The sequence below is a fragment of the Cannabis sativa genome, chromosome 6 (genome assembly GCF_029168945.1).
Source record: "Cannabis sativa cultivar Pink pepper isolate KNU-18-1 chromosome 6, ASM2916894v1, whole genome shotgun sequence".
In the NCBI taxonomy this organism is placed as follows: Eukaryota; Viridiplantae; Streptophyta; class Magnoliopsida; order Rosales; family Cannabaceae; genus Cannabis; species Cannabis sativa.
The window spans coordinates 59,754,147-59,764,927 of record NC_083606.1 but is presented as its reverse complement, the minus strand read 5'-3'; the positions used below and the strand labels follow the sequence as shown (position 1 = coordinate 59,764,927).

General features: G+C 37.8%; 2 protein-coding genes across 2 annotated transcripts; one reads left to right on the top strand and one right to left on the bottom strand.

Moving 5' to 3' along the window:
* The first annotated feature begins 5,522 nt into the window (after positions 1 to 5,522).
* LOC133039317 (uncharacterized) lies at positions 5,523 to 6,583 on the top strand. Its single transcript, XM_061118183.1, has 2 exons — positions 5,523 to 6,458; positions 6,575 to 6,583. Exons 1-2 carry the CDS (start codon positions 5,523 to 5,525, stop codon positions 6,581 to 6,583), a joined length of 945 nt encoding a protein of 314 aa, XP_060974166.1.
* A 1,556-nt stretch (positions 6,584 to 8,139) lies between these two features.
* Positions 8,140 to 8,744, bottom strand: LOC133039316 (uncharacterized). The gene is made up of 2 exons (XM_061118182.1): positions 8,697 to 8,744; positions 8,140 to 8,640 (listed from the first exon to the last, which is right to left on the bottom strand). Exons 1-2 carry the CDS (start codon positions 8,742 to 8,744, stop codon positions 8,140 to 8,142), a joined length of 549 nt encoding a protein of 182 aa, XP_060974165.1.
* Positions 8,745 to 10,781: the final 2,037 nt, after the last annotated feature.

Genomic DNA, 10,781 nt, shown 5'->3' with positions numbered 1-10,781 from the left:
CAGAACATATGAATTTGTTAATGATTATAGTGTTGTCAGCACAGTGGAATATAATCATAATTATATGTTTGAAAGTTTATTTCCTGATTTGTCAGAACACTGGATTTAGATTGACATGGTATAATCAGCGATAGGTATTCTTACACCTTGGAAAAGTGTTATGTCCTTTCCAGGATATTGGCAAAGTTTACCAGTATCGGATGTATGGAGTATACATCGGAAGGGACCGATATTGAACTTTGATTAGATATATTAAAACTTACCGTAATATCTATTCAATTCAATATCACATGTTGATCCTAGATCAAATGATCTAATTCTGATATGGTTAGGTTCGATCTCAAGAGTACTATACATGTTCTTTGATTTGTTAGTTAAGCTTACTTTTGGGTCAGGGTGATACGTACATTTTGGGAACATGATAGTATAATTGAGTGGGAGCGCTACCATAAATATGGAATCTATAACTTCTATAGGAATTTAGAAGTGAAACGATGATATCCTTCGAGCTTGGCTAAACAGAGATAAATGGTGGAGATCTCATTTCACTTTGCTGAAATATCATTTATACGGAGCTAAGTGTTTTAAGGATAAAATACATTAAAGGTGTAACGGTAACTTAGTGCCTTTTCAATGTAGATCATCTATTAGAGGGTCATTGATCACATTAGGGTTATAACAATGGATAACTAATGACGTATCTATATCATGGAACATATAGAGCGTTCTATATGACTGAAAGTGCAATTCCAAGTTCTAAGTGTGGATTCAATAAGGAATTAATAAGTTAGAGAATTTACTTTGTAAATTCGGTTTGACTTATTGGAAGCTCGGTTATATAGACCCATGGTCCCATACTAGTTGAGACCATACTGCTTGTAAGACTCAGTTAATTGATTTTAATTAATCAATTATAATTCTAAAGTTAGACTATGTCTACTTTATGAATTTTCACTAAGCAATGGCCGAAATTGTAAAGAAAAGAGATTCTAGGTTTATTTATTAATTAAGATACTTTATATGTCTAAATTAATAAATATATTAAATAGCAATATTATTTAATAATTATTTTTAAGTTATTAAATAATTAGAATTGACATTTAAAAGGTTAAATTAGAAAATTGGCAATTTTGAGAAAATGGGAATGAAAAATAACAAAATGGGAAAGTTGCAAAGTAAGGCCCAATTTCCTTATCTGGGCCGCCCACTATGCATAGGCTTTTACCATTTTAATTTTTCATTATTTTAATGCCATACAATTCTAACCTAAACCTTGAGGGCATTCTATAAATAGAAAGTGTTTGCTTCAGGAAACAATGCACTTGCATCTCATTCCTTCAGAGCAAACTTTCTACACGCCACTTTCTCTCTCTTTTCCTCTCTTCAATTTCGAAACCCTTGAGTGATATAGTAGTGCCCACACACATCAAGTGGTACCTCAATCATAGTGTGTAAGACTGTGGAAAATCAGCATCAAAGAAGGAGAGAAGGAGATCTAGATTCAGATCTTGATAATGCTCTGCTACAGAAAAGAATCAAGGGCTAGAGATCTGAATGGAAGGAGTCATAATATTCCGCTGCACCCAATGTAAGGTTTACTAAACTTCTTATGTGTTTATTTCATTGTTTTAGAATTCATATTAGGATGTTAATTAAACATACTTGGTAGTAAATCTAGATCCTAGTAAAATATTTCCAACACAAAGCTTGTGTTTCGGTTGAAGATGTGCGATTTGTGTTAGGTTTGTTGGCGGCTGTTGGTCCTGGGGAGGCGAAAAAGAAAGCCACGGAAAAACCTACACTCAATCCGTCCTCCTCTCGACGTGAGATTGTGATCGAAAAAGCTCCAGCTCTGCAACCGGTTAACCGAGTTGGTCGCGCCCGATTCTCTAGACGATCAAAAATGACTACTCCAGGACCCCGTACTTTGTCAGGAAAGGGTATGCAGGTCATTTGGCTTCCCAAAAAGCTTGTTCGCACGCCTGAGACCCACCTTTCCTCTTCTGGTATTGTTGCAGAAGGAGGTGTTACTAGCAATGAGAAAGGGAAGACAAGGGTTCCCTATTTTAACTTGAACCGTTATTTGGAGGGGACCCCACGTGCTCGAAATGAAATTTTGAAACTTGATACCTGTAGTAAGTTGGTTTTCAATAGTGGAGTGAAGTTTAGTGGGCCCACGGCTGATTTTAATGAGATGGTGGCTGGGCTTTTTAATTTGGGCCGACCTATTTATTACTCTTTGGTTGAATATGGGCCTAATGCCCAGGTGGAGGAAAAAAGAGCCTTAGAAAAATTTTTCCAAGCCCAAGAATTTTTTCCACAAGAGCTAAAAAAAATTTGGTAACTTGAAGCCTTCGGAGATTAATGAGTTTGGTGGTGATATTGGGGTTCAAAAAACTTCTGAAACCAATGCTAGAACGACGCCGCTGAAAAAAAGAAAGATTGATGAAGTTGACTGCTCTTTGAATGCTCGACCCTCTAAAGTCCACTGTCAACACCCGGGAGTTGTCCGCGAATTTCCTTGGGACTTTGTTGAACCGAACCAAAACTTTGTGATTGATGATGTCAGTTTTTGTATCTCATCTCACTTTGCTACCCCTGTGGAGGAGGATGTCACACCTCCTCCACAGGCACCATGAGAGGAGTAGCTTGGAACTGTAGAGGGTTGGGACAGACCTCTATAGTTCGCGAGTTGAAGTCCCTAGTTCGGAAGTGCTCTCCTGATTTCACTTTTTTGACCGAACTAAAGATTGATGCTACTCCACTGGTACGTATTCTAAATAACCTTCACTTTTATTTTCATTTTTCTGTGCCTGCTATTGGTTGTGCTTGGGGTATCATTTTAGCTTGGAACGTTGGCTTTGATTTTGAATGTATCAATTACTCCCAAAACCAAATCTCTGGATTAGTTTACTCAGATCCCATTACTCACCCCTGGCTACTTACTTGTGTTTATGGCCCGCCGTATTTTCATGCTAAGAAGAAATTCTGGAGTGAGATAATGAAAATTGGGGATAGATTTGGTGGCCCGTGGTTAATCATTGGGGATACCAATTTTGTGCTTAGTGAACTTGATAGGGAGGGCTCCAAAGGGAGGGATGCCTTCATCCCATTCATCTTATCCCTAGTGAATTCTCATGGTCTCATAAATCTCCCGATTCAAGGAGATAAGTTGACTTGGGACAACCATAGGTCGGGAAGTAATCATGTTAAGTCGGCTTTGGATAGAGGCATTGTCAATAAGGAATGGCTGTTGCTTTTTTCGAAAGCGGTTCTTAGCTCTTTCCACACAAGTAACTCTGACCATAGACCGCTTAGCTTATATTTTGGTGGTGTTGAATCTTATTTCAAAAAAAGCTTTAAGTTTGAAGAGGGATGGACCCGAGATAACAGAAGCAGACTAGTAGTATCTCATGCCTGGGACTCGGTGGCGTTCCCTTGGGCTCCGACTAGACTTTTCAAAAAGTTAGGGGCTACTCGGGTTGCCCTCATCAAATGGAATAAACTTCAATATGGTAAGGTTGACCCCACTATTAAAGAGCTCGAGACTAAACTTGATAGGTTGCAAAGCCTTCCAACGGGTACCAGAGAGTGGAACCTTGAGAAAGCTACAAGGGATGCACTTAATAGGGCAGTAAAAAATGAAGATCTTCTATTGGAAGCAAAGATCCCGTATTGATTGGCTTAAAGATGGTGACAAATGCTCAAAATTTTTCTTCCTCTTGGCCACTATTAAGGGAAGACGTAATGCTATTGAAAGAATCCTAGATAAACATGGCATGTGGGTTCATTCAAGGGATCTGATCGGAAAAGAATTTCTTGAGTTCTTTAGTGGGATCTTCTGTAAGAACCGACATGGACCGGTCCCTAATTGTGATTATTTAATCCCTGACCAGATTTCCACTGAGGAGCAAGAACAACTTACCAGAATCCCAGACAGTGATGAAATTAGAAATACCCTATTTAGTTTGGGAAGCAACAAGGCTCCAGGTCCTGATGGGATGTCCGCAATTTTTTTCAAACACTATTGGCAGATAGTGGGGGAGGACTTTTGTGTAGCAATTATGGATTTCTTTGTTTCGGGCCTGATGCACAAGGGAGTAAATGCGACCAATTTAATTTTTAAAACCTTAAATTCGAAACCTGACGAGGACCCATCATTTCAGACCCATCTCGCTCTGCAATGTGTCTTATAAAGTCATCTCTAAGATTATAGCGAATAGAATTAAACCGCTCCTCCCTAGCATTATTTGTCCCTCCCAAGCAAATTTTGTGCCTGGAAGGGATATTCAAAATAACAATGTGATTGTGCAGGAAATCATCCATACTTTTAATCGAAAAAAGGAAAACAGGGGTTATTTGCCATCAAAATTGATCTCACAAAGGCCTATGATATGCTTAGTTGGCAATTTGTTGATTAGGTCATGAGGGGTTTCAGGGTCCCTGATACTTTCTGTAAGTGGGTTTACCAGTGCATCTCAACAACGACCCTAAATGTTTGTTTGAATGGTGGGAACGTGGGCCATATTTATCCCTCCTGTGGCATTCGCTAAGGTGACCCCTTTTCCCCCTACCTGTTCATTTGGGCTGCTGAAATTCTTTCAAGACTTGTCCAAGATGCTTTGAAGAAGAAAAATATTAAGGGGATCAATCTAAGCTAGGGGGGCAACCCTCTCCCACATCTTTTTTGCAGACGACCTTATTCTGGTTGGAAGGGCAACTGTGGGGGAAGCTAGAGGTATGTGGGATTGCCTAGAGAAATTCTGTGACTGATTGGGGCAACGGGTCAATAAGCTCAAAACTTCTATTTTTTTCAGCAAGAATACACCTGAGAACTTGAAATTGGAAATCAAAACTTCCCTAGGCATTGGTGGTCTAGTGGGTGCCCCCAAATATCTTGGGCTTCCACCGTTCCATTCTAAAAATAAGGATGCGAATTCTCACTTCATTTTGGATAACCTAACGTCCAAACTTCAGGAGTGGAAGGCAAGAGCACTATTTAAGGCTGGTAGGGCCACCCTGATCAAATATGTTGGCCTGGCTATGCCTGTATATGCCATGCAATCTACCAAGCTTTCTAACCACTTGTGCTCGAAAATTGATGGCCTGGTCCGTGACTTCTGGTGGAGTTTCAAAAAAGGTAATCATGGAATTCACTAGAAGGCTTGGGACAAAATTTTCCTGCCTAAATCTCAGGGAGGTCTGGGTTTTAGGAAAACAAAAGAGATGAACCAGACCTTTTTGGCTAAATGGGGCTGGAAATCCTTACAGGTTGTCAATCTTTATGTTGTAAAATTCTTGAAGCCAAGTATCTTAGAGGCCAAAATATCCTTAAGTGCAGAGCTAAAGTTTCTGATTCTTAGTTTTGAAAAAGTTTGGTGAAAGCAACTGAGATCGTTAGGAGTGGGGCCTGTAAAGTGGTTACTAATGGTAAAGATACGAGGATCTGGGAGGACCCTTGGATCATGCATGGTCAAGGGTTCTACCCAACTACGACTAGTAACCAATCGCAGAATTTTACTATGGTGTCCGAACTTCTGACGGAAACTGGTGATTGGGACATGATTAAACTGAACGACTTCTTTAATCAAGAAACTGTTACCGCCATTTTGAAAGGGGGCCAACCCTTGGGCCAGGGGAGTGATCACTGGGTGTGGACCAAAGAAGGAAGTAGTCAATTTACCAGTAAATCGACATACTTAATTCCAGCAATGAAACGAGCCCCACACTATGATGTGGCTCCTTCTCTTTGGAACAAAATATGGAACAACAAAATTCTAGAGCGCCACAAAGTTATGTGGTGGAGTGTCCTTTCAAGCACTCTCCCAACTCGGGGGGCCCTACTCAAACGTTTCCACATTACCGACAACCCATGCCCTATTTGTGGAATGGAGGAGGAAACCATGGAGCACCTATTCCTTCATTGGGACCTGGCTTTCCACCTTTGGCAGTCCTCACCTTGGGGTATCTTTCCTGTCTCAGGAACAGGGATCCGTATGTGGGACTGGATTAAATTTTTATGGAACCTAAAGAGCAGAAACATAAATACTGATGAGGTGTTTCTTTATGCCTCTACTGTGATAGACACGATCTGGCGGGTCCGAAATGATAAGGTACATAACCAGAGGATTGATAATGTGAATCAATGTATTGACTTTATTTCTCACTCTTATGCGGTCTACAGAGATTCTCTCATCCCATCTCCTGCACCAAACCAACTCGTTGTCTGGGAGCCTCCCCCTCAGGACTGGATTAAACTAAACTGTGATGTTAGAGTGGATGGGGAGCATTCATGTGTAGCAGTCATCGCAAGAGATCTGAGTAAGGTGATTTGGGTGTACACGACAAAACTGGACTTTTCAGACGCTCTTTGTGGTGAAGCTGCTGCAGTTTGTTTGGTGCTTGAAGTGGCAAAGGACAAAGGACATAATTTCATCCTAGTTGAAAGCGATTCTAAGGTAGTGATCAATTGGCTCAATGGCTTCGACCCTAGATGGGAAATTGAGAACTATTCCTTATTTTGTAATAGAATCATTTCATCTTTTGTTAGTTGTTTACTATGTATTACTGCCAGAACTTGTAATTTTATGGCTCACAATGTGGCCAGATGGGCGTTTTCCCACAACCGTTTTGGGTGCTTTGATGTAGCATCTATACATATGAATATTTTATGTAATGACCGCGAGGTCTAACTTTATGATTAATGAACGTTAATTTTCAAAAAAAAAAAAAAATACAACAAAACACATATACCTACAATAAAAAATAAAACAACAAAATAATATAATATTATTAAAAATATTATATATACCATATTAACAAAATTATATATCACCTTTTATATATAATAAAATAAAACCTAAACATTCATGATCTAAAATAAAATAATATGCTATACAATAAAATTTATTATATACCATATAATAAAAAATATATACATTGCAGTAGAAATATATATATAATAACAACAAATAAAAATAAAATATATAAAATGCTAATAAAATTATACATCATGTCAGCAAAAGTACAATAAAAGATAGAATTTAAATATTATTTAAAAAATAATAATATACCGTATAACAAAAAAATATATATCAAAACATATATACTAACAATAATAATAATAAAAATATATATTACTCATATATATATGGCGCCCGATTCCAACCTGCCTTGTATAGCAGTAGATTTAGTTATGCTCTACATATTATGTTATTTATTGTTATATACAGTTCTATAAAGTCATATACTTATTATTGTACTTCTTTCACAGGGTGTCATATAATTCAGACCCACGTACAATTAAAAAAATAAGATTTATACTTATTGTATCTGGTTTTTATTACCGGCTTGTGTTGTTCGATTTAATGACATATTTATTAATAAGCAATGAGAATCAATAGAAAGTAAGTCATTCCCTTACATTTATTTATTTATTTAATTTATTAAATTGAGGAAAGAAAGAACTTGATTAAATAAAGGAGAAAAGAAAGAGACAACTTTGCCTACCAAATTTTTAAGGAATGCAATTAATGGTATGGATTTTATTTATTTCTATTTTATATTTTAATATTAAATTTATAATAACACTTTTATTCTTTAAAATATTTCTTACAAAATTACTAGCATATACTATAGTTTAACTCAAAAGGATAATTTAGTCAATTTAAGCATTTCGATGACTTTTCCTGATAAGGTAAACAAGATAGATCACTATCATTCCATTTATAAAAATTTTTAGTAAACAACATATTACAAATATTAATTCCAATTATTCTTCATTTATTACGTTATATTTTTCAATTACTTTATTTCAATTCTGAATACTGTATAGTAAACGTGCCATAAAATATTATGTTTTTGATGGGGTTACAATTGTCTTTGCAGTTAACAAATAATACTTTACTTCAATTTAAAGAAATTTTGTGTAATTTTTTTTTGAAAGAACTACTTTTTCATTGATTAAGAAAGTAGATGGGAATCACAATGGGACTACCCTCCCTTTGATACAAAATAGCCAACTCGCTAGCAACTCTAGCTTTTTTAGCTACACCATCTACCAGTGTTAAAACTTCGGTTGATAAAAAAGAAACTACAAACAAGGAACTTTTTTTTTTTTTGAATAGAAGGTGAACTTCATTAACTTATAATAGCCAAATCGGCCATTATAGCATAATGTACAGCAGTAGGAACATTGCTGACATTGAAGATGCGATCAGACCAATAACAAGAACCCCGAGCCAAACAATGGGCGGTTCTGTTAGCAGATCGCGGAACAAAAGACACACAAACATTAACCAAACAATTTAACAAACTTTTACAATCCGAAATTAACAAACCAAAAATAGAAGGCATAAAAAGAGAACTAGAAAGTGCTTGAACTGACACAATTGAATCAGTTTCAACAATAACATTAGACCATCCCTTAGACTTGATCCAACTCAAGGCCTCCTTAATTCCAAAAGCTTCAACAACGGCTGGTTGAACAACTCCACATTTCAGAGTAGTGAAAGCTTCAATCAATTGTCCATCACTATCTCGAGCCACTGCTCCAATACCATGAGATCCGTTGCTGTGAAAAATTACACCATCCACGTTTACCTTGATTTTATTAATTTCTGGTTTGAACCAATGCTCTTCCTACAACCAAGGAACTTTTTGGTTACATTGACTATTGAAAAAAACACACTAGACACCTTCAAGTCAGGGATTCCTTCTCTTGAAGTTAAAGCTTGAACTACCATCTTCGAATTCGGAGAATGTGCACCTCTCACCAGCCTAACTCAACTGCCGAGGACAGAGCAAGGAGAATTGCTCTAAATTCAGCTTCCAAAGCTAATTGCAACTGAAGTTTCTGTGATTTAACAAACTAGCTACCAGAGGAGGTGTCAATGCTAATTTCTGCAATGTCAGCTTCCCCCCGCACCCACGAAGCATCTGTGAAGAGAACATGACAGGCATGCTTGTCACACGGCCCCAAGATCATAGCATTTTCCAAGCTCTCCATGGCAGGGTTAGTCTCAAAGTATCCTTCCCTGTTGGAGGTAATCATGTTCTGAAGTTCCAAATATCCTTTTTCAATTTTTTTCCAAGGCAAAGGAAGGGTTGACAAGAGTGTTATTAATGTAGAAAGCATTCTTCTGTTGCCAAATTTTAAGAAAAAAAGCAACCAATATAATTAAGCATCTCATTTCTACTAACACCAGTCGAAATAGAAATCAGATTTTCCAGCAAACTTATCAAGGTATCTCTTGGGATATTATCAATCCTCATTGGAAATCTTCTTCCAAACCAGATGGATTTAGAGAAACTACATCTGCAAAACAGATGAAATGCACTTTCCTCTTCAACTTCACAAAGGCTACAGACTTTATCGTGCATAAAATACAATAGATTCTTGGTAGGAATAGCCTCATTCAAAATTCTCCAAAGCAGCACTGAAACTCTAGGTTGAATTCCCACATCCCAAATCCACTTCCAAATGTCTTTAGCTGGGGCAAACCTCCAATAATGCTCCACACCATAGGCTGCTTTAACTGAGAACAACCCTCTCTGATTATTCTTCCAATATACCTGATCTAGGAATGGGGAAGGTATCCTTGGAATGTTGAGGATACGATTTCCCAAGTTAGAGCCAAAAATCTACAAAATCAACTCCACATTCCAACCATTGCCTGTCGAAACGTCTGCCAGAGACTGAATTGTATATCCTCTATTCCTCATGCTATTAATCAATTCCACAAACTCTTGATACTCCAACCAAGGAATCCATGGCTGAAGCCAAAAATTAATGGACTCTCCCAAAGCAGCAACTGAAATCGAGCCTTTGAGAATCGTTTCTCTCGTCTCCAGAATACATTTCCATTGGAATGAATCGTTACTTTATGGTTCACACACCAGAAATTCTCATACTTGCAATATTTTTTCAGCAAACAAGAGACCCAAGGTCTCTCTTCTTTAGTTTCAAGACTCCAAGCCAACTTTGACAATAAGGCTTTATTCATATATTCACATCTTCTTAACCTCAACTCTCCTGAAGCTTTTGGTTGAAAAATCTGATCCCAAGCCTTAAGAGCCAGATATATATTCCTGTCTACATTCCCTAACCACCAGTACTTTCTCATCAATGAATCTAGTTCCCGACAACTAGCGATAGGGATCTTGGTAGTGGACATAGCATAGATTGGCATCGACGAGGTCACTGACTTGATTAAGGTTAGTCGCCCGACATAAGAGAGGAGTTGCATCTTCCACCCTTCTAATTTCTTCAACATACTTTCCTTAAGCCTCATGTAATCATCTTTTTTCCTTCTTTTGAAAATAAATGGATTACCCAAGTGCCTCTCTACTCCACGAACTTGATCAATGTTAAGGATACCCAGGATATTGTCTTTCCTTCCGCTACTCAAATTTTTCGAGAAGAGCACACTGGACTTGGATTTGCTACACGATTGACCCGACCATTTTTCATAAGTTAAGAGGCATTCAATCAACTTCTGGGCATCGTTCACATTGGCACGGGTGAAGAGGATAATATCATCTGCAAACATAAGGTGGGACACCAGGGGAGCTGATTGAGCAATCTTGATACCATGGATAAGACCTCTTTCTTTCGCCTTAACAATATGCTTCGATAAAACTTCTTGGCAAAGGAGAAATAATAACGGAGAAAGCGGATCTCCTTAACGCAAACCTCTCTGAGGGATGAACTTTTTGAGGGGGCAACCATTCAAAAGAACCGCATAAGATACACTTGTTACACACGCCGTCAAGAGCTTTTG

Coding starts and splice junctions, on each gene's coding strand:
- LOC133039317 (XM_061118183.1), top strand. CDS start 5,523: ATGGTGTCCGAACTTCTGACGGAAACTGGTGATTGGGACATGATTAAA.
- LOC133039316 (XM_061118182.1), bottom strand. CDS start 8,744: ATGGTAGTTCAAGCTTTAACTTCAAGAGAAGGAATCCCTGACTTGAAG. Junction 8,641..8,696: donor AAGGAATCCCTGACTTGAAG/GTGTCTAGTGTG, acceptor CCTTGGTTGTAG/GAAGAGCATTGGTTCAAACC.